Source organism: Bombina bombina, chromosome 4, assembly GCF_027579735.1.
Source record: "Bombina bombina isolate aBomBom1 chromosome 4, aBomBom1.pri, whole genome shotgun sequence".
Classification (NCBI taxonomy): Eukaryota; Metazoa; Chordata; class Amphibia; order Anura; family Bombinatoridae; genus Bombina; species Bombina bombina.
Window position 1 is genome coordinate 470,978,364 of NC_069502.1, and position 24,141 is coordinate 471,002,504.

A 24,141-nucleotide genomic window follows, 5' to 3' on the forward strand; every position below is an offset into this window, starting at 1 on the left:
CCTCGTCAGATTCCTCTGGTGATAAATTTTTTAAAGACATAATATGATCTTTATTGCTTAAAGTGAAATCAGTACATTTGGTACACATTCTAAGAGGGGGTTCCACCATGGCTTTTAAACATAATGAACAAGGAGTTTCCTCTATGTCAGACATGTTTGTACAGACTAGCAATGAGACTAGCAAGCTTGGAAAACACTTTAAATCAAGTTAACAAGCAAATATAAAAAACGGTACTGTGCCTTTAAGAGAAACTGCATGCATAGGCTCAAACGGAGCCTGCTGAAGAATACGAAGAACCAGATTAAGGCTACAAGGAGGAGCAACAGGTTTCAATACAGGCCTGATTTTAACAAGGCTTGAACAAATGACTGAAAGTCTGGCAGATTAGCTAACTTCTTGTGTAACAACACAGAAAGGGCAGAAATCTGCACCGTGAGAGAACAAGAAGATAAAACTTTCTCCAAACCTTCTTGGAGAAACAAAAGTACTTGAGGAACCCTCACCTTGTGCCAAGGGAAACCTCGATCCTCAGACCAGGTGAGGTAGGTACGTCACACCTTGTGGTACATCCGGCTTAATCCCACTTCAGTTTCTTATCAAAATAAGATATAAAGCCAATGAATATGCCCTCAATAAAGACTAAGTGCCCAGAAGACCTTTCCCAGTAAGAGATCCATTAAGATGAAAGAGTCTAAACTTCATATATAACTATCCAGACTCAGGATAGAACAAAATGTGCAAAGACTCTATGTAGAGGTATGAGATGAGCACTTGCATCTACCCTTAAGTGCCCTCCTGAATCCTATCTTCTGTTGTTCAGAGGGAAGGAAGAGACACTTACCTCAGGGTCTCTGCTGTGGGGCAGTCACAGCACTGCCAGGTCTGACAGTCTTATTCCAACTCCTGACAGGGACCTGAGGAAGAAAGGAAAACAGTGTAAACTAACACTGGTTGCCAGGTGGGGGTGTTAGCATAAATCCCTGCGACATCCAGCAGCTAACAGCTACCAATACTCTTACTAAGAGGTTTACATGGACACAGCATTAACCCCAGTCCTATCTTGAAGGGAAACTACCCATTAAAGGACTTTATCCAAATTTTCTTCAGAGCACTTTTTTCGCCCCTTTAAGTCACAGAGGCAAAGAATGACTGGGGGAGTATGGGAAGTAGGGGGGATACTTAATGCTTTCGCTGGGGTGCCCAACATTCCCAACATTAATGAATGAATCATGGACTCTCCATGCCATTGGGAAAAAAAAATATTTCCAAAAAAATCCTCAAAACTGAAATGCAATCATCTCTCATTCTCTACTTTGACTGCATCTTCACACAAGCAAACCTGCAGTCACGATTTATCAAGCAGCGATCATGAGACCGCTACTTCCCTACCCTGTTCCCCACCTCTTAGATGGAGAATTTCAATCTCCCCAGTCTCCTCTGACCGGGGAGATTGACAGCTCCTGCCCGCGCGTGATTGTGTGTGCGCGGGCAGGGTTGCACGCAGGCGCAAAGGAGCGCTCATGTACAATGTTAAATGCTGACAGCAGATTGCTGCCCGCCAGAGGAGAGCTCTGGCAGACAGGGGTAAATATGTTTGCCCTGTCCGCCATGGATTGATAAATTGAGCTCAAAACATCTATCTTGAAAAAGCCATGGTAATAACCAGGTTGAATCTTTTAAAATCTGTTTTTTGGGGTGTGGTTCTGTGCATTAATTTCAGGGGTGTGCTAATTAATTTTATAGATTTTTAAGCTAACTAACTATTACTATTGAGGTGAACAACTAAACCATTTTCAGCAAGGTAGTATTCAAAAGGCTAATGTTGCAACCTGAAACCAACATCAAAAGCTCTGTATGTTCAGTCCGCTAAAAGATATTACCTATGACATTTCTTCCCTATAGGATTAATTGATTCATTTCTATAAATATAGCTCCAGAGCTTATCCTTGTGGTACTTTGTAGTCAACGTCCAATAATGTTTCTTGTTCAACATTATTGACAAAATGCACTTACTACTCTTTGAAAAAGAAATCTATATTATACAGAGTATATTCTTCTATTTACTGTCTATCTATCTAGCTGTTTATCTATAAATATATCTGTCTGTCTATACATCTGTCTGTCTATCCATCTGTCTACCGAGTCATCTGTCTTTCTGTTTTTATCTAATCTATATTTATCTATCTACCTACTGATATAAGAGACAAACATGCTTCTGTGTGAACCGAGACTCTATATTTAAACACTAGCAGTTCATACAGCACCATTAAGGCTACATTAGCAGATGTGTGCTTCCCTCAGATTTGTTTACAGATAAACTACATTTACAGCTTATTGTTGTATGTTTTTGTTTTTAAAAAAAAGCCAAATGCTGAAATTGTTTTTGAATAGAAGTGAATATAAGAGAAATTCAGACGGAGATACATCAGATCTACATTTTCCCACAAAAGTGGCTTAAGCCTTACCTAGAGAAAGCTTAGCCATCTGTAAATTATTGATCCATGACTGTTTTGCAGCAGGAGTAAATGTATTAAACACTGCAGTAAAGAACGTGGGTCGTCCTGACCTGAAATACATTTGGAGAAATTAATGTTAATCATCTTTAATTATCATTAAAATACAAGAGTATTTAAAATTAAATACTTACTGTACCTTGTAAAATAGAATGCTTCAAATGTATTTTAGTGCATTAATTTGTTTGAAAAACAGAAGATGCTGAATAAAACACATTTTTCTGTGTGAGTTAAACAGAAAAATAGATTTTGATGGTAGATAAGAACCATAGGCCAAACAAGTCTGCAGAAACTTCCTAAAAGTACAAACTTATGTAGTTCGTAGGATAATCTTATGTTTATCCCAGGCCATCTTAAAGTCCCACACAGTGTTTGTCATTACTACCACTTGTGAAAGTTTATTCCATTAATCGATAACCCTTTCTGTAAAGAAGTGCTTCCTCAAATTACTCCTGAACCTACTACCCTTCAGCTTGAGATCATGACCCCTTGTTCTTGAGCTATTACTATCAGCCAGTGAAGAGTAGTGTCTCTGGGCGAAGTGGTACACAATCATGTACTTCGTTAGTTTCACATTAAACTGAAACAGCTTTTACTTCATTTTTATTTTTTTTCATGCAAAATTATTTAAATAAATAATAACTGCTCCTCATATATATGCATGATAGAAAACCTGTGAGTACCATGCTCCTTTGAGGGGAGGGGAACAAATTTATATCATAAATTATGCTTACCTGATCATTTTCTTTCTTCTGGCGGGAGAGTCCACAGCTGCATTCATTACTTTTGGGAAATACAGAACCTGGCCACCAGGAGGAGGCAAAGACACCCCAGCCAACGGCTTAAATACCTCCCCCACTTCCCTCATCCCCCAGTCATTCTGCCAAGGAACAAGGAACAGTAGGAGAAATATCAGGGTGAAAAAGGTGCCAGAAAATTAAAAACGAAAACTATGTCCGCCCCATAGAAAAAAAAACGCGGGTGGGGAGCTGTGGACTATCCCCGTAAGAAGAAAAGAAAATTATCAGGTAAGCATAATTTAAGTTTTTCTTCTTTAACGGGGAGAGTCCCCAGCTGTATTCATTACTTTTGGGAAAACAATACCCAAGCTATAGAGGACACTGAATGCAAAACATGCGGGTACAAGAGGCGGCCCATTCTGAGGGCACCACAGCCTGAAATCACCCAAACACCCAAAAAAAAATAATGCTTTACCAGAAACAGAAGGGACAAAAATGGAAAGGACCAAGTAACTGCCCATCAGTTAAAATCAGCAAGGCCCTTGCTAGAGACTGCCCAGAAACACTAGAATCAACCGAGCACAAAGGCCTCCGAGGAGACAAAGTCCCACAGGTTCCAAGCCCACAATGAAACTCACCCCTGACCCGAGGTAAGGGGGACCTCCACATTCTCCCTGAAGGGAAGAAGAAGAGAATTCAGATAAGAGAGACCGAAAGGATCACCAGACAAAAAACTAGGGCAATAAAGACCCCCAAGCATAACTCCAAGAGCGCCAACCAAGGTTGCAACAGGACAAAGCTGCATAGAGAACAAACCCTACCGACCGAGCAGAGTGAAGGGAGGTAAATTCCCAGACCCCTATCTGCATGGAGTCCAAGGGACCAATGTAACACCCCAACTCTGGAAACCTAGAGGGACAAAGGTGGACTCCATCCCTTACACAGAGTGCAAACCCATGCTCAGGAAAGAGCGACCGAGGGATAAAAAACACCCCAGGGAGCCGCTAAACAACAGCACCATAATATCTTATTATGCTCCAGATGAAGCCAGAGGCTTCCCTCTGCAAAAGAGGTCTAAGCGGAAAAACTAGTAAACTGCACCAGAACCCTCATAGAGAAAAACTCAGAAGAAGTGCAGAGCAACTCCCTCCCAAGAAAAACAGGGAAGTAAGTATAGTACCCAAACCCAGCAGAGAAACGCTACCTGACGAGGGAAGGAAACACAGCGACACCTCCCACCTAAGGATGGCCCACAAGATCTATTGATGATATGCAGCCAAGGCTCAACAGAGCAGTCAGATCCCTGACCCCACTCCGAGGCAACTGACCGAGCACCAAAGCGACTGGCAATATCCGAAAGGAAAAGGGAATTAAAAGTTCCCCAACCACTAAGACTCTCAGGAAGGAAAAAGGAGGGGATTCAGACCTCTAAGGACGAGCTCAGGTTCCAGAACCCAGACATAGCTCCCTTCCCAAAGTGAAGGAACACTCCCAAAAAGGAGACCCTATACTGAAACTACAGTAATGGCATGACACCAGAAAATCCAGCCCTTCACATGACATCCTGCACACAAGGCAGGGAGGACCCCACTAAACAGAGGAAGTAAAGGACCTCCGGGGCACCTGGTGGATACTGTGGTATGACCAATCCTCCCCAAAGGGAGGGGAAACGCTAACATAACAGCTCACCCGCCCACCCGCCCACAGGCATGGAGCGTAAAGCTGTAGACGGATGTCAAAAATCCAATACTGATTAATAGGAACCCTCCGGCTACTACAGCCGGCCCATGTGAAATTTCCAATTCTCCGTTAAGAGAGAAAAATCCACCAGAAGGGACAAGAGGATATTCCGGAACCGGAAAACTAGACCGTTCAGATCCAATCTAAGGGATCTTGACACAGAAAACCCAAAATGTCCAGTCAAAGACAAGAATCAGGTCAAGAAAACCGGACACCTGGAACCCAGAGCCGGCTTCAAACTAATAACCCCTGAGGAACCATCCAGAGAAGTCCTTGCACCATAGGTGATGCAATGACAGACACATCCAAGGGACCTTGGACATTGAACTCTCCCATAAGTATCCCAGAGACAGAGAGCTTAACCCCCCAAATGCTCGAGGAACAACACCCACTAAGTTTAAAGACTAAGGAAAACTTACAAGAGAGCTCAAAACCTAGAAATCTAGATTGAGAAGATAAATAGTCTCCATAGATCCTCTTGGGATCAGCCTCCCAGAAATCCCTACAGCTCAAGGAATTTACAAATAACGAGCATCCCAAACTCCTGACGAGCAACAGATCAAACCGAAGCGTCTAAACAGGGGCAACCACAGGAAAAAAGAGACAACACAGTCCCTGTAGGGGGAAAAAAGGGCCAAAATGCCAGAGCTTCCAGAAACAAATGACCAGACAACCAGCCCCAAGAAAGGGAAAAAAACAGAATTTATGTTTACCTGATAAATTACTTTCTCCAACGGTGTGTCCGGTCCACGGCGTCATCCTTACTTGTGGGATATTCTCTTCCCCAACAGGAAATGGCAAAGAGCCCAGCAAAGCTGGTCACATGATCCCTCCTAGGCTCCGCCTACCCCAGTCATTCGACCGAAGTTAAGGAGGAATATTTGCATAGGAGAAACCATATGATACCGTGGTGACTGTAGTTAAAGAAAATAAATTATCAGACCTGATTAAAAAACCAGGGCGGGCCGTGGACCGGACACACCGTTGGAGAAAGTAATTTATCAGGTAAACATAAATTCTGTTTTCTCCAACATAGGTGTGTCCGGTCCACGGCATCATCCTTACTTGTGGGAACCAATACCAAAGCTTTAGGACACGGATGATGGGAGGGAGCAAATCAGGTCACCTAGATGGAAGGCACCACGGCTTGCAAAACCTTTCTCCCAAAAATAGCCTCAGAAGAAGCAAAAGTATCAAACTTGTAAAATTTGGTAAAAGTGTGCAGTGAAGACCAAGTCGCTGCCCTACATATCTGATCAACAGAAGCCTCGTTCTTGAAGGCCCATGTGGAAGCCACAGCCCTAGTGGAATGAGCTGTGATTCTTTCGGGAGGCTGCCGTCCGGCAGTCTCGTAAGCCAATCTGATGATGCTTTTAATCCAAAAAGAGAGAGAGGTAGAAGTTGCTTTTTGACCTCTCCTTTTACCGGAATAAACAACAAACAAGGAAGATGTTTGTCTAAAATCCTTTGTAGCGTCTAAATAAAATTTTAGAGCGCGAACAACATCCAAATTGTGCAACAAACGTTCCTTCTTTGAAACTGGTTTCGGGCACAGAGAAGGTACGATAATCTCCTGGTTAATGTTTTTGTTAGAAACAACTTTTGGAAGAAAACCAGGTTTAGTACGTAAAACCACCTTATCTGCATGGAACACCAGATAAGGAGGAGAACACTGCAGAGCAGATAATTCTGAAACTCTTCTAGCAGAAGAAATTGCAACCAAAAACAAAACTTTCCAAGATAATAACTTAATATCAACGGAATGTAAGGGTTCAAACGGAACCCCCTGAAGAACTGAAAGAACTAAGTTGAGACTCCAAGGAGGAGTCAAAGGTTTGTAAACAGGCTTGATTCTAACCAGAGCCTGAACAAAGGCTTGAACATCTGGCACAGCTGCCAGCTTTTTGTGAAGTAACACAGACAAGGCAGAAATCTGTCCCTTCAGGGAACTTGCAGATAATCCTTTTTCCAATCCTTCTTGAAGGAAGGATAGAATCTTAGGAATCTTAACCTTGTCCCAAGGGAATCCTTTAGATTCACACCAACAGATATATTTTTTCCAAATTTTGTGGTAAATCTTTCTAGTTACAGGCTTTCTGGCCTGAACAAGAGTATCGATAACAGAATCTGAGAACCCTCGCTTCGATAAGATCAAGCGTTCAATCTCCAAGCAGTCAGCTGGAGTGAGACCAGATTCGGATGTTCGAACGGACCTTGAACAAGAAGGTCTCGTCTCAAAGGTAGCTTCCATGGTGGAGCCGATGACATATTCACCAGATCTGCATACCAAGTCCTGCGTGGCCACGCAGGAGCTATTAAGATCACCGACGCCCTCTCCTGATTGATCCTGGCTACCAGCCTGGGGATGAGAGGAAACGGCGGGAATACATAAGCTAGTTTGAAGGTCCTACTAGTGCATCCACTAGAGCCGCCTTGGGATCCCTGGATCTGGACCCGTAGCAAGGAACTTTGAAGTTCTGACGAGAGGCCATCAGATCCATGTCTGGAATGCCCCACAGTTGAGTGATTTGGACAAAGATTTCCGGATGGAGTTCCCACTCCCCCGGATGCAATGTCTGACGACTCAGAAAATCCGCTTCCCAATTTTCCACTCCTGGGATGTGGATTGCAGACAGGTGGCAGGAGTGAGACTCCGCCCATTGAATGATTTTGGTCACTTCTTCCATCGCCAGGGAACTCCTTGTTCCCCCCTGATGGTTGATGTACGCAACAGTTGTCATGTTGTCTGATTGAAACCGTATGAACTTGGCCCTCGCTAGCTGAGGCCAAGCCTTGAGAGCATTGAATATCGCTCTCAGTTCCAGAATATTTATCGGTAGAAGAGATTCTTCCCGAGACCAAAGACCCTGAGCTTTCAGGGATCCCCAGACCGCGCCCCAGCCCATCAGACTGGCGTCGGTCGTGACAATGACCCACTCTGGTCTGCGGAAGGTCATCCCTTGTGACAGGTTGTCCAGGGACAGCCACCAACGGAGTGAGTCTCTGGTCCTCTGATTTACTTGTATCCTCGGAGACAAGTCTGTATAGTCCCCATTCCACTGACTGAGCATGCACAGTTGTAATGGTCTTAGATGAATGCGCGCAAAAGGAACTATGTCCATTGCCGCTACCATCAAACCTATCACTTCCATGCACTGCGCTATGGAAGGAAGAGGAACGGAATGAAGTATCCGACAAGAGTCTAGAAGTCTTGTTTTTCTGGCCTCTGTCAGAAAAATCCTCATTTCTAAGGAGTCTATTATTGTTCCCAAGAAGGGAACCCTTGTCGACGGAGATAGAGAACTCTTTTCCACGTTCACTTTCCATCCGTGAGATCTGAGAAAGGCCAGGACGATGTCCGTGTGAGCCTTTGCTTGAGGAAGGGACGACGCTTGAATCAGAATGTCGTCCAAGTAAGGTACTACAGCAATGCCCCTTGGTCTTAGCACAGCTAGAAGGGACCCTAGTACCTTTGTGAAAATCCTTGGAGCAGTGGCTAATCCGAAAGGAAGCGCCACGAACTGGTAATGCTTGTCCAGGAATGCGAACCTTAGGAACCGATGATGTTCCTTGTGGATAGGAATATGTAGATACGCATCCTTTAAATCCACCGTGGTCATGAATTGACCTTCCTGGATGGAAGGAAGAATTGTTCGAATGGTTTCCATCTTGAACGATGGAACCTTGAGAAACTTGTTTAAGATCTTGAGATCTAAGATTGGTCTGAACGTTCCCTCTTTTTTGGGAACTATGAACAGATTGGAGTAGAACCCCATCCCTTGTTCTCCTAATGGAACAGGATGAATCACTCCCATTGTTAACAGGTCTTCTACACAATGTAAGAATGCCTGTCTTTTTATGTGGTCTGAAGACAACTGAGACCTGTGGAACCTCCCCCTTGGGGGAAGCCCCTTGAATTCCAGAAGATAACCTTGGGAGACTATTTCTAGTGTCCAAGGATCCAGAACATCTCTCGCCCAAGCCTGAGCGAAGAGAGAGAGTCTGCCCCCCACCAGATCCGGTCCCGGATCGGGGGCCAACCTTTCATGCTGTCTTGGTAGCAGTGGCAGGTTTCTTGGCCTGCTTTCCCTTGTTCCAGCCTTGCATTGGTCTCCAAGCTTGCTTGGCTTGAGAAGTATTACCCTCTTGCTTAGAGGACGTAGCACTTTGGGCTGGTCCGTTTCTACGAAAGGGACGAAAATTAGGTTTATTTTTGGCCTTGAAAGGCCGATCCTGAGGAAGGGCATGGCCCTTACCCCCAGTGATATCAGAGATAATCTCTTTCAAGTCAGGGCCAAACAGCGTTTTCCCCTTGAAAGGAATGTTAAGTAGCTTGTTCTTGGAAGACGCATCAGCTGACCAAGATTTCAACCAAAGCGCTCTGCGCGCCACAATAGCAAACCCAGAATTCTTAGCCGCTAACCTAGCCAATTGCAAAGTGGCATCTAGGGTGAAAGAATTAGCCAATTTGAGAGCATTGATTCTGTCCATAATCTCCTCATAAGGAGGAGAATCACTATCGACCGCCTTCACCAGCTCATCGAACCAGAAACATGCGGCTGTAGCGACAGGGACAATGCATGAAATTGGTTGTAGAAGGTAACCCTGCTGAACAAACATCTTTTTAAGTAAACCTTCTAATTTTTTATCCATAGGATCTTTGAAAGCACAACTATCTTCTATGGGTATAGTGGTGCGTTTGTTTAAAGTGGAAACCGCTCCCTCGACCTTGGGGACTGTCTGCCATAAGTCCTTTCTGGGGTCGACCATAGGAAACAATTTTTTAAATATGGGGGGAGGGACGAAAGGAATACCGGGCCTTTCCCATTCTTTATTTACAATGTCCGCCACCCGCTTGGGTATAGGAAAAGCTTCTGGGAGCCCCGGGACCTCTAGGAACTTGTCCATTTTACATAGCTTCTCTGGGATGACCAAATTGTCACAATCATCCAGAGTGGATAATACCTCCTTAAGCAGAGCGCGGAGATGTTCCAACTTAAATTTAAACGTAATCACATCAGGTTCAGCTTGTTGAGAAATGTTCCCTGAATCTGTAATTTCTCCCTCAGACAAAACCTCCCTGGCCCCATCAGACTGGTTTAGGGGCCCTTCAGAACCATTATTATCAGCGTCGTCATGCTCTTCAGTATCTAAAACAGAGCAGTCGCGCTTACGCTGATAAGTGTGCATTTTGGCTAAAATGTTTTTGACAGAATTATCCATTACAGCCGTTAATTGTTGCATAGTAAGGAGTATTGGCGCGCTAGATGTACTAGGGGCCTCCTGAGTGGGCAAGACTCGTGTAGACGAAGGAGGGAATGATGCAGTACCATGCTTACTCCCCTCACTTGAGGAATCATCTTGGGCATCATTGTCATTGTCACATAAATCACATTTATTTAAATGAGAAGGAACTCTGGCTTCCCCACATTCAGAACACAGTCTATCTGGTAGTTCAGACATGTTAAACAGGCATAAACTTGATAACAAAGTACAAAAAACGTTTTAAAATAAAACCGTTACTGTCACTTTAAATTTTAAACTGAACACACTTTATTACTGCAATTGCGAAAAAATATGAAGGAATTGTTCAAAATTCACCAAAATTTCACCACAGTGTCTTAAAGCCTTAAAAGTATTGCACACCAAATTTGGAAGCTTTAACCCTTAAAATAACGGAACCGGAGCCGTTTTTAACTTTAACCCCTTTACAGTCCCTGGTATCTGTTTTGCTGAGACCCAACCAAGCCCAAAGGGGAATACGATACCAAATGACGCCTTCAGAAAGTCTTTTCTATGTATCAGAGCTCCTCACACATGCGACTGCATGTCATGCCTCTCAAAAACAAGTGCGCAACACCGGCGCGAAAATGAGGCTCTGCCTATGATTTGGGAAGCCCCTAAAGAATAAGGTGTCTAAAAAAGTGCCTGCCGATATAATCTTATCAAAATACCCAGATTAAATGATTCCTCAAGGCTAAATATGTGTTAATAATGAATCGATTTAGCCCAGAAAAAGTCTACAGTCTTAATAAGCCCTTGTGAAGCCCTTATTTACTATCTTAATAAACATGGCTTACCGGATCCCATAGGGAAAATGACAGCTTCCAGCATTACATCGTCTTGTTAGAATGTGTCATACCTCAAGCAGCAAGAGACTGCTCACTGTTCCCCCAACTGAAGTTAATTCCTCTCAACAGTCCTGTGTGGAACAGCCATGGATTTTAGTAACGGTTGCTAAAATCATTTTCCTCATACAAACAGAAATCTTCATCTCTTTTCTGTTTCTGAGTAAATAGTACATACCAGCACTATTTTAAAATAACAAACTCTTGATTGAATAATAAAAACTACAGTTAAACACTAAAAAACTCTAAGCCATCTCCGTGGAGATGTTGCCTGTACAACGGCAAAGAGAATGACTGGGGTAGGCGGAGCCTAGGAGGGATCATGTGACCAGCTTTGCTGGGCTCTTTGCCATTTCCTGTTGGGGAAGAGAATATCCCACAAGTAAGGATGACGCCGTGGACCGGACACACCTATGTTGGAGAAACATAATTTATGCTTACCTGATAAATTCCTTTCTTCTGTAGTGTGATCAGTCCACGGGTCATCATTACTTCTGGGATATTACTCCTCCCCAACAGGAAGTGCAAGAGGATTCACCCAGCAGAGCTGCATATAGCTCCTCCCCTCTACGTCACTCCCAGTCATTCGACCAAGGACCAACGAGAAAGGAAAAGCCAAGGGTGAAGTGGTGACTGGAGTATAAATTAAAAAATATTTACCTGCCTTAAAAACAGGGCGGGCCGTGGACTGATCACACTACAGAAGAAAGGAATTTATCAGGTAAGCATAAATTATGTTTTCTTCTGTTAGGTGTGATCAGTCCACGGGTCATCATTACTTCTGGGATACCAATACCAAAGCAAAAGTACACGGATGACGGGAGGGATAGGCAGGCTCTTTATACAGAAGGAACCACTGCCTGAAGAACCTTTCTCCCAAAAATAGCCTCCGAAGAAGCAAAAGTGTCAAATTTGTAAAATTTGGAAAAAGTATGAAGCGAAGACCAAGTTGCAGCCTTGCAAATCTGTTCAACAGAGGCCTCATTCTTGAAGGCCCAAGTGGAAGCCACAGCTCTAGTAGAATGAGCTGTAATTCTTTCAGGAGGCTGCTGTCCAGCAGTCTCATAAGCTAAACGAATTATGCTACGAAGCCAAAAAGAAAGAGAGGTAGCGGAAGCTTTTTGACCTCTCCTCTGCCCAGAGTAAATGACAAACAGAGAAGACGTTTGTCGAAATTCCTTAGTTGCCTGTAAGTAAAATTTTAGAGCACGGACTACATCCAGGTTGTGCAGTAGACGTTCCTTCTTTGAAGAAGGATTTGGGCATAAAGAAGGAACAACAATCTCTTGATTGATATTCCTGTTAGTAACTACCTTAGGTAAGAACCCAGGTTTAGTACGCAGGACTACCTTATCCGAATGAAAAATCAAATAAGGAGAATCACAATGTAAGGCTGATAATTCAGAGACTCTTCGAGCCGAGGAAATAGCCATTAAAAATAGAACTTTCCAAGATAACAACTTTATATCAATGGAATGAAGGGGTTCAAACGGAACGCCCTGTAAAACATTAAGAACAAGGTTTAAACTCCATGGTGGAGCAACAGTTTTAAACACAGGCTTAATTCTGGCCAAAGCCTGGCAAAAAGCCTGGACGTCAGGAACTTCTGACAGACGTTTGTGTAACAGAATGGACAGAGCTGAGATCTGTCCCTTTAATGAACTAGCAGATAAACCCTTTTCTAAACCCTCTTGTAGAAAAGACAATATCCTAGGAATCCTAACCTTACTCCAAGAGTAACCTTTGGATTCACACCAATATAGGTATTTACGCCATATCTTATGGTAAATCTTTCTGGTAACAGGTTTCCTAGCCTGTATTAAGGTATCAATAACTGACTCAGAAAATCCACGTCTTGATAAAATCAAGCGTTCAATTTCCAAGCAGTCAGCTTCAGAGAAGTTAGATTTTGATGTTTGAAGGGACCCTGTATCAGAAGGTCCTGTTTCAGAGGTAGAGACCAAGGTGGACAGGATGACATGTCCACCAGGTCTGCATACCAAGTCCTGCGTGGCCACGCAGGTGCTATTAGAATCACTGATGCTCCCTCTTGTTTGATTCTGGCAATCAATCGAGGAAGCAACGGGAAGGGTGGAAACAAGTAAGCCATCCTGAAGTCCCAAGGTGCTGTCAGAGCATCTATCAGGACTGCTCCTGGATCCCTGGATCTGGACCCGTAACGAGGAAGCTTGGCGTTCTGTCGAGACGCCATGAGATCTATCTCTGGTTTGCCCCAACGTCGAAGTATTTGGGCAAAGACCTCCGGATGAAGTTCCCACTCCCCCGGATGAAAAGTTTGACGACTTAAGAAATCCGCCTCCCAGTTCTCCACTCCCGGGATGTGGATTGCTGACAGGTGGCAAGAGTGAGACTCTGCCCAGCAAATTATCTTTGATACTTCCATCATAGCTAGGGAGCTTCTTGTCCCTCCCTGATGGTTGATGTAAGCTACAGTCGTGATGTTGTCCGACTGAAACCTGATGAACCCCCGAGTTGTCAACTGGGGCCAAGCCAGGAGGGCATTGAGAACTGCTCTCAATTCCAGAATGTTTATTGTAGTTGAGAGTGGCGCTACTAAAAGCTAAAAAGTATTAAAAACTAGGATATGAAATAAATATGTTACCTACTGATTTTTTGTATATATTTTACCCAAATTAATAAAAAATCAAATTTCCTTAAAGAAATACGTATACCTCTGATAGATTATGAATTTAGAAAAAACACAAATGTTCTATTCATATAAATTTCAAATACATTTTAGTATAATCAAAAGTTTTTATTAAATTACAATCATATGCTAAGAATAAACTAAAATTTATCAGATAAAATACACAGCTGTATATCTATATATATAAAATATTTCACTAATGACTCACAAAGTAAAAACAGATATTAATGTGATAAAATATGGATGAGAGAGCCCAGATAATTTTGAGTCTTTCCTAGTAAAGTAACGATGTCCACAAATATTACTTACAGATGTGGTCTGTATATTGAAACAAAAGGATTTGTTGAATTTGTTGAAAAGATCCTTTTAGTACTATAATTGTTTCAAACAGTTCATATAGTGTCCAAGTTCAATTGATAAAGTATCAAAGCACAGATGATTAGGGTGGCAGAATTCCCGAATAAATGTTAAAAATCCAGTGTTTAGCAGGGCAACAGTCTTGCTTGTGTGTTATTTACAATAGACTTAAATGACACTTTATGAGGTATATAACTTTAAGAGGTGTATCTTAGCCGCTATATAAGTGGTCTTACCTCCTCCTTCACGAGTTAACCCCGCTTCATGGGTGGTCTTACCTCTTTATGAATGGATTTGAAGTCTCTAGGCTTACCGGTCTTTTTAGTTTGGGTAAGCGTAGCGATGCAGCGATTCGGTTTTCTTCAGCTTGCGCAAGCTCTCCTATAAACCGATAGCTTCTTCACCTGCTCTTAGTACACTGGTGTACGCAGGTGTAGATCTGTGTGAGGTCCGTTAATCTTCCTGCACTTAGTACTCTTTGTACGCAGGTTCCAGACAGGTGATTGGTTTCTTTAGCTCCGACCAGTATGATAATACACCTTTTTGTAATGGGTTCCACAGTCTGGGTTGGCAAAGGGATTCCTTGTAATACAACTTTTTATCACAGTTTTCTACGCGTTTCACCCGCGTTCCGGGCTTTTTCAAGATACTGTGATAAAAAGTTGTATTACAAGGAATCCCTTTGCCAACCCAGACTGTGGAACCCATTACAAAAAGGTGTATTATCATACTGGTCGGAGCTAAAGAAACCAATCACCTGTCTGGAACCTGCGTACAAAGAGTACTAAGTGCAGGAAGATTAACGGACCTCACACAGATCTACACCTGCGTACACCAGTGTACTAAGAGCAGGTGAAGAAGCTATCGGTTTATAGGAGAGCTTGCGCAAGCTGAAGAAAACCGAATCGCTGCATCGCTACGCTTACCCAAACTAAAAAGACCGGTAAGCCTAGAGACTTCAAATCCATTCATAAAGAGGTAAGACCACCCATGAAGCGGGGTTAACTCGTGAAGGAGGAGGTAAGACCACTTATATAGCGGCTAAGATACACCTCTTAAAGTTATATACCTCATAAAGTGTCATTTAAGTCTATTGTAAATAACACACAAGCAAGACTGTTGCCCTGCTAAACACTGGATTTTTAACATTTATTCGGGAATTCTGCCACCCTAATCATCTGTGCTTTGATACTTTATCAATTGAACTTGGACACTATATGAACTGTTTGAAACAATTATAGTACTAAAAGGATCTTTTCAACAAATTCAACAAATCCTTTTGTTTCAATATACAGACCACATCTCTAAGTAATATTTGTGGACATCGTTACTTTACTAGGAAAGACTCAAAATTATCTGGGCTCTCTCATCCATATTTTATCACATTAATATCTGTTTTTACTTTGTGAGTCATTAGTGAAATATTTTATATATATAGATATACAGCTGTGTATTTTATCTGATAAATTTTAGTTTATTCTTAGCATATGATTGTAATTTAATAAAAACTTTTGATTATACTAAAATGTATTTGAAATTTATATGAATAGAACATTTGTGTTTTTTCTAAATTCATAATCTATCAGAGGTATACGTATTTCTTTAAGGAAATTAGATTTTTTATTAATTTGGGTAAAATATATACAAAAAATCAGTAGGTAACATATTTATTTCATATCCTAGTTTTTAATACTTTTTAGCTTTTAGTAGCGCCACTCTCAACTACAATTCATTTTAATTTCGTGACCAGGAAGGGGGTTCATAGAGAGAGGCAAAAGTATTTTAAGTCCAAGCGCTGTTTTATATATATCTTCATCCATCCCAGAATGTTTATTGGCAGGAGACTCTCCTCCTGACTCCATTGTCCCTGAGCCTTCAGAGAATTCCAGACGGCGCCCCAACCTAGAAGGCTGGCGTCTGTTGTTACAATTGTCCAGTCTGGTCTGCTGAATGGCATCCCCCTGGACAGATGTGGCAGAGAAAGCCACCATAGAAGAGAATTTCTGGTCTCTTGATCCAGATTCAGAGAAGGGGATAAGTCTGAGTAATCCCCATTCCACTGACTTAGCATGCACAGTTGCAGTGGTCTGAGGTGTAAGCGTGCAAAGGGTACTATGTCCATTGCCGCTACCATTAAGCCGATTACCTCCATGCATTGAGCCACTGACGGGTGTTGAATGGAATGAAGGGTGCGGCAAGCACTTTGAAGTCTTGTTAGCCTGTCCTCTGTCAGGTAAATCTTCATTTCTACAGAATCTATAAGAGTCCCCAGGAAGGGAACTCTTGTGAGTGGAACGAGTGAACTTTTCTTTTCGTTCACCTTCCATCCATGTGACCTTAGAAATGCCAGCACTAACTCTGTATGAGACTTGGCAGTTTGAAAGCTTGAAGCTTGTATCAGAATGTCGTCTAGGTATGGAGCTACCGAGATTCCCCGCGGTCTTAGTACCGCCAGAAGAGCACCCAGAACCTTTGTGAAGATTCTTGGAGCTGTAGCCAATCCGAATGGAAGAGCCACAAACTGGTAATGCCTGTCTAGGAAGGCAAACCTTAGGTACCGATAATGATCTTTGTGAATCGGTATGTGAAGGTAAGCATCTTTTAAATCTACAGTGGTCATGTATTGACCCTCTTGGATCATAGGTAAAATTGTCCGAATAGTCTCCATCTTGAACGATGGAACTCTTAGGAATTTGTTTAGGATCTTTAAGTCCAGGATTGGTCTGAAAGTTCCCTCTTTTTTGGGAACCACAAACAGATTTGAGTAAAACCCCTGTCCCTGTTCCAATCGTGGAACTGGATGGATTACTCCCATTAACAAGAGCTCTTGTACGCAGCGTAGAAACGCCTCTTTCTTTGTCTGGATTGTTGACAATCTTGACAGATGAAATCTCTCTCTTGGAGGAGAGTATTTGAAGTCCAGAAGGTATCCCTGAGATATTATCTCTAGCGCCCAGGGATCCTGAACATCTCTTGCCCAAGCCTGGGCGAAAAGAGAAAGTCTGCCCCCCACTAGATCCGATCCCGGATCGGGGGCCCTCAATTCATGCTGTTTTAGGGGCAGCAGCAGGTTTCCTAGTCTGCTTGCCCTTGTTCCAGGACTGGTTAGGTTTCCAGCCTTGTCTGTAGCGAGCAACAGCTCCTTCCTGTTTTGGTGCAGAGGAAGTTGATGCTGCTCCTGCTTTGAAATTACGAAAGGAACGAAAATTAGACTGTCTAGTCTTGGCTTTGTCCTGAGGCAGGGCATGGCCTTTACCTCCTGTAATGTCAGCGATAATCTCTTTCAACCCGGGCCCGAATAAGGTCTGCCCTTTGAAAGGTATATTAAGCAATTTAGACTTAGAAGTAACATCAGCTGACCAGGATTTTAGCCACAGCGCCCTGCGTGCCTGAATGGCGAATCCTGAATTCTTCGCCGTAAGTTTAGTAAGATGTACTACGGCCTCCGAAATGAATGAATTAGCTAGTTTAAGGACTCTAAGCCTGTCCGTAATGTCGTCCAGAGTAGCTGAACCAATGTTCTCTTCCAGAGACTCAATCCAGAATGCCGCTGCAGCCGTGATCGGCGCAATGCATGCAAGGGGTTGCAATATGAAACCTTGTTGAACAAACATTTTCTTAAGGTAACCCTCTAACTTTTTATCCATTGGATCTGAAAAAGCACAGCTATCCTCCACTGGGATAGTGGTACGCTTAGCTAAGGTAGAAACTGCTCCCTCCACCTTAGGGACCGTTTGCCATAAGTCCCTTGTGGTGGCGTCTATTGGAAACATTTTTCTAAATATCGGAGGGGGTGAGAACGGCACACCGGGTCTATCCCACTCCTTAGTAACAATTTCAGTAAGTCTCTTAGGTATAGGAAAAACCTCAGTACTCGTCGGTACCGCAAAATATTTATCCAACCTACACATTTTCTCTGGTATTGCAACTGTGTTACAATCATTCAGAGCCGCTAACACCTCCCCTAGTAATACACGGAGGTTTTCCAGTTTAAATTTAAAATTTGAAATATCTGAATCCAGTCTGTTTGGATCAGAACCGTCACCCACAGAATGAAGTTCTCCGTCCTCATGTTCTGCCACCTGTGACGCAGTGTCTGACATGGCCCTAATATTATCAGCGCACTCTGTTCTCACCCCAGAGTGATCACGCTTACCTCTTAGTTCTGGTAATTTAGTTAAAACCTCAGTCATAACAGTAGCCATATCCTGTAATGTGATTTGTAATGGCCGCCCAGATGTACTCGGCGCTACAATATCACGCACCTCCCTCTGAGGGGGAGATGTAGGTACTGACACGTGAGGCGAGTTAGTCGGCATAACTCTCCCCTCGTTGTTTGGTGAAATTTGTTCAATTTGTACAGATTGACTTTTATTTAAAGTAGCATCAATACAGTTAGTACATAAATTTCTATTGGGCTCCACTTTGGCATTGCAACAAATGACACAGGTATCATCCTCTGAATCAGACATGTTTAACACACTAGCAAATAAACTTGCAACTTGGAAATACAATTCAATTAGAATAATATTAAAATGTACTGTGCCTTTAAGAAGCACAGAAGATCTATGACAGTTGAAAATTAATAAATTGAAACAGTTATAGCCTCAATCCTTGTAAACAACACAACTTTAGCAAAGGTTTAATCCCATTAGCAAAGATAACAAACTCTGAAAGCAGGAAACAAATTACAGAATAAACGTTTTTTATCTCAGTCAAACTATAATTCTCACAGCTCTGCTGAGAGAAATTACCTCCCTCAAAATAAGTTTGAAGACCCCTGAGCTCTGTAGAGATGAACCGGATCATGCAGGGAATACAATGAGTTGCTGACTGAAATATTTGATGCATAGAAAGAGCGCCAAAAAACGGCCCCTCCCCCTCACACACAGCAGTGAGGGAGAACAGAAACTGTCAGAAAAACAGATTAAGCAACTGCCAAGTGGAAAAATAGTGCCCAAACATTTATTCACACAGTACCTCAGCAAATGAAAACGATTTTACATTCCAGCAAAAACGTTAAACATAATCTCTAGTTATTAAACAGCTTTATGTATTTCTTACAGTGTAATTCTAGTGAAGTACCATTCCCCAGAATACTGAAGTGTAAAGTATACATACATGACATTATATCGGTATGGCAGGATTTTCTCATCAATTCCATTGTCAGAAAATAAAAACTGCTACATACCTCTATGCAGATTCATCTGCCCGCTGTCCCCTGATCTGAAGTTTACCTCACTCCTCAGATGGCCGAGAACAGCAATATGATCTTAACTACTCCGGCTAAAATCATAGCAAAACTATGGTAGATTCTTCTTCAAACTCTGCCAGAGAGGTAATAACACACTCCGGTGCTATTTTAAAATAACAAACTTTTGATTGAAGATATAAAACTAAGTATAATCACCATAGTCCTCTCACACATCCTATCTAGTCGTTGGGTGCAAGAGAATGACTGGGAGTGACGTAGAGGGGAGGAGCTATATGCAGCTCTGCTGGGTGAATCCTCTTGCACTTCCTGTTGGGGAGGAGTAATATCCCAGAAGTAATGATGACCCGTGGACTGATCACACTTAACAGAAGAAAAAGAGGCAGAAGCAACCTCGAAGCCTTAAGGAAGAGGTACCGTCACCAAGGATTCGAAAAGGACAATCCAAGAAAAAAAATACCAATGGAGGGGAAGAGTAATCTCCACATAGACCTGGTACCACGGATTTCCAAGGAGTCATCTGAACTTCCAACCCTATAGGGAAGGAGAAACTCTAGCTCCTGAGCCAAAGGACCTCAGGAGCCCTCAGAGTAAGCCTTAGCAGGATCTGATCTTGGTAATCCTGCCAGCAATCAAGGACAGGACATTGAGGACTGAGCACAATCACCTCTGATGCCCCACCCAAAGGAATAAACGAGGACCAACATGACGTCTAGGAACGAAAGGCCTCCCATAATATGTAAAATCAAGAAAAAAAACATAATTTATGCTTACCTGATAAATTTATTTCTCTTGTAGTGTATCCAGTCCACGGATCATCCATTACTTGTGGGATATTCTCCTTCCCAACAGGAAGTTGCAAGAGGATCACCCACAGCAGAGCTGCTATATAGCTCCTTCCCTCACTGCCATATCCAGTCATTCGACCGAAACAAGACGAGAAAGGAGAAACCATAGGGTGCAGTGGTGACTGTAGTTTAATTAAAATTTAGACCTGCCTTAAAAGGACAGGGCGGGCCATGGAATGGATACACTACAAGAGAAATAAATTTATCAGGTAAGCATAAATTGTGTTTTCTCTTGTTAAGTGTATCCAGTCCACGGATCATCCATTACTTGTGGGATACCAATACCAAAGCTAAAGTACACGGATGATGGGAGGGACAAGGCAGGAACTTAAACGGAAGGAACCACTGCCTGTAGAACCTTTCTCCCAAAAACAGCCTCTGAAGAAGCAAAAGTGTCAAATTTGTAAAATTTTGAAAAGGTGTGAAGCGAAGTCGCAGCCTTGCAAATCTGTTCAACAGAGACCTCATTTTTAAAGGCCCAGGTGGAAGCCACAGCTCTAGTAGAATGAGCTGTAATCCTTTCAGGGGGCTGCTGTCCAGCAGTCTCATAGGCTAAGCATATTATGCTCCGAAGCCAAAAGGAGAGAGAGGTTGTCGAAGCTTTTTGACCTCTCCTCTGTCCAGAGTAAACGACAAACAGGGCAGATGTTTGACGAAAATCTTTAGTAGCCTGTAAGTAAAACTTCAAGGCACGGACTACGTCAAGATTATGCAAAAGACGTTCCTTCTTTGAAGAAGGATTAGGACACAATGATGGAACAACAATCTCTTGATTGATATTCCTGTTAGAAACCACCTTAGGTAAAAACCCAGGTTTGGTACGCAGAACTACCTTGTCTGAATGAAAAATCAGATAAGGAGAATCACAATGTAAGGCAGATAACTCAGGGACTCTTCGAGCCGAGGAAATAGCCATCAAAAACAGAACTTTCCAAGATAAAAAAGTTTAATATCAATGGAATGAAGGGGTTCAAACGGAACTCCCTGAAGAACTTTAAGAACCAAGTTTAAGCTCCACGGGGGAGCAACAGTTTTAAACACAGGCTTAATCCTAACGAAATCCTGACAAAATGCCTGGACGTCTGGAACTTCTGCCAGATGCTTGTGCAAAAGAATAGACAGAGCAGAGATCTGTCCATTTAAAGAACTATCTGATAAGCCTTTGTCCAAACCCTCTTAGAGAAAGGACAATATCCTAGGAATCCTAACCTTACTCCATGAGTAACTTTTGGATTCACACCAATAAAGATATTTACGCCATATCTTATGGTAGATTTTCCTGGTGACAGGCTTCCGAGCCTGTATTAAGGTATCAATGACTGACTCGGAGAAGCCACGCCTTAATAGAATCAAGCGTTCAATCTCCATGCAGTCAGTCTCAGAGAAATTAGATTTAGATGATTGAAAGGACCTTGTATTAGAAGGTCCTGCCTCAGAGGCAGAGTCCATGGTGGAAGAGATGACATGTCCACTAGGTCTCCATACCAGGTCCTGCGTGGCCACGCAGGCGCTATCAGAATCACCAATGCTCTCTCCTGTTTGATTTTGGCAATCAGTCGAGGGAGCAGAGGAAATGGTGGAAACACATAGGCCAGGTTGAAGAACCAAGGAGCTGCTAGAGCATCTATCAGCGTTGCTCCCGGGTCCCTGGACCTGGATCCGTAACAAGGAAGCTTGGCGTTCTGGCAAGACGCCATGAGATCCAGTTCTAGTTTGCCCCAACGATGGACCAGTTGAGCAAACACCTCCGGATGGAGTTCCCACTCCCCCGGATGAAAAGTCTGACGACTTAGAAAATCCGCCTTCCAGTTCTCTACGCCTGGGATGTGGATCGCTGACAGGTGGCAAGAGTGAGACTCTGCCCAGCGAATTATCTTTGAGACTTCTAACATCGCTAGGGAACTCCTGGTTCCCCCTTGATGGTTGATGTAAGCTACAGTCGTGATGTTGTCCGACTGAAATCTGATGAACCTCAGTGTTGCTAACTGAGGCCAAGCTAGAAGAGCATTGAATATTGCTCTTAACTCCAGAATATTTATTGGGAGGAGTTTCTCCTCCTGAGTCCACGATCCCTGAGCCTTCAGGGAGTTCCAGACTGCGCCCCAACCTAGAAGGCTGGCATCTGTTGTTAAAATCGTCCAATCTGGCCTGCAAAAGGTCATACCCTTGGACAGATCAGATGGACCCGAGAAAGCCACCAGAGAAGAGAATCTCTGGTCTCTTGATCCAGATTTAGTAGAGGGGACAAATCTGAGTAATCCCCATTCCACTGACTTAGCATGCATAATTGCAGCGGTCTGAGATGCAGGCACGCAAATGGCACTATGTCCATTGCCGCTACCATTAAGCCGATTACTTCCATGCACTGAGCCACTGACGGGCATGGAATGGAATGAAGGACACGGCAAGCATTTAGAAGTTTTGATAACCTGGACTCCGTCAGGTAAATTTTCATCTCTACAGAATCTATAAGAGTCCCTAGGAAGGAGACTCTTTTGAGTGGTGATAGAGAACTCTTTTCCACGTTCACTTTCCACCCATGCGACCTCAGAAATGCCAGAACTATCTCTGTATGAGACTTGGCAATTTGAAAGCTTGACGCCTGAATCAGGATGTCGTCTAGATACGAAGCCATCGATATGCCTCGTGGTCTTAGAACCGCCAGAAGTGAGCCCAGAACCTTTGTAAAAATTCTCGGGGCAGTGGCCAACCCGAAGGGAAGAGCTACAAATTGGTAATGCCTGTCTAGAAAGGCAAACCTTAGGGACCGATGATGATCTTTGTGAATCGGTATGTGAAGGTAGGCATCCTTTAAGTCCACTGTGGTCATGTACTGACCCTCTTGGATCATGGGTAGGATGGTCCGAATAGTTTCCATTTTGAATGATGGAACTCTGAGGAATTTGTTTAAGATCTTTAGATCCAAGATTGGTCTGAAGGTTCCCTCTTTCTTGGGAACCACAAACAGATTTGAATAAAATCCCTGTCCTTGTTCCGTCCGCGGAACTGGATGGATCACTCCCATTACTAGGAGGTCTTGCACACAGCTTAGGAATGCCTCTTTCTTTATCTGGTTTGCTGATAACCTTGAAAGATGAAATCTCCCTTGTGGAGGAGAAGCTTTGAAGTCCAGAAGATATCCCTGAGATATGATCTCCAACGCCCAGGGATCCTGAACATCTCTTGCCCACGCCTGGGCGAAGAGAGAATGTCTGCCCCCCACTAGATCCGTTTCCGGATAGGGGGCCGTTCCTTCATGCTGTTTTGGGGGCAGCAGCAGGCTTTCTGGCCTGCTTGCCCTTGTTCCAGGACTGGTTAGGTTTCCAGGCCTGTCTGGAATGAGCAACAGTTCCCTCTTGTTTTGAAGCGGAGGAAGTTGATGCTGCTCCTGCCTTGAAATTTTGAAAGGCACGAAAATTAGACTGTTTGGCCTTTGATTTGGCCCTGTCCTGAGGAAGGGTATGACCCTTGCCTCCAGTAATGTCAGCAATAATTTCCTTCAAGCCAGGCCCGAATAAGGTCTGCCCCTTGAAAGGAATGTTGAGTAATTTAGACTTTTAAGTCACGTCAGCTGACCAGGATTTAAGCCATAGCGCCCTACGCGCCTGGATGGCGAATCCGGAATTCTTAGCCGTTAGTTTAGTCAAATGAACAATGGCATCAGAAACAAATGAGTTAGCTAGCTTAACCGTTCTAAGCTTGTCAATAATTTCATTCAATGGAGCTGTCTGGATGGCCTCTTCCAGGGCCTCAAACCAGAATGCCGCCGCAGCAGTGACAGGCGCAATGCATGCAAGGGGCTGTAAAATACAACCTTGTTGAATAAACATTTTCTTAAGGTAACCCTCCAATTTGTATCCATTGGATCTGAAAAAGCACAACTGTCCTCAACCGGGATAATGGTACGCTTTGCTAAAGTAGAAACTGCTCCCTC

The 24,141-nt window shown here is 43.2% G+C and overlaps 1 protein-coding gene across 3 annotated transcripts in view; it reads right to left on the bottom strand.

Moving 5' to 3' along the window:
- The window catches only part of ARHGEF10 (Rho guanine nucleotide exchange factor 10), a 595,236-nt gene that overhangs the window by 196,859 nt on the left and 374,236 nt on the right, over positions 1 to 24,141 (bottom strand). For all 3 annotated transcript variants that reach the window (XM_053710365.1, XM_053710363.1, XM_053710364.1), the window contains one exon: positions 2,467 to 2,567. In XM_053710365.1, the coding sequence (XP_053566340.1) occupies positions 2,467 to 2,567 (101 nt within the window). The remainder of the gene's footprint in view (positions 1 to 2,466; positions 2,568 to 24,141) is intronic.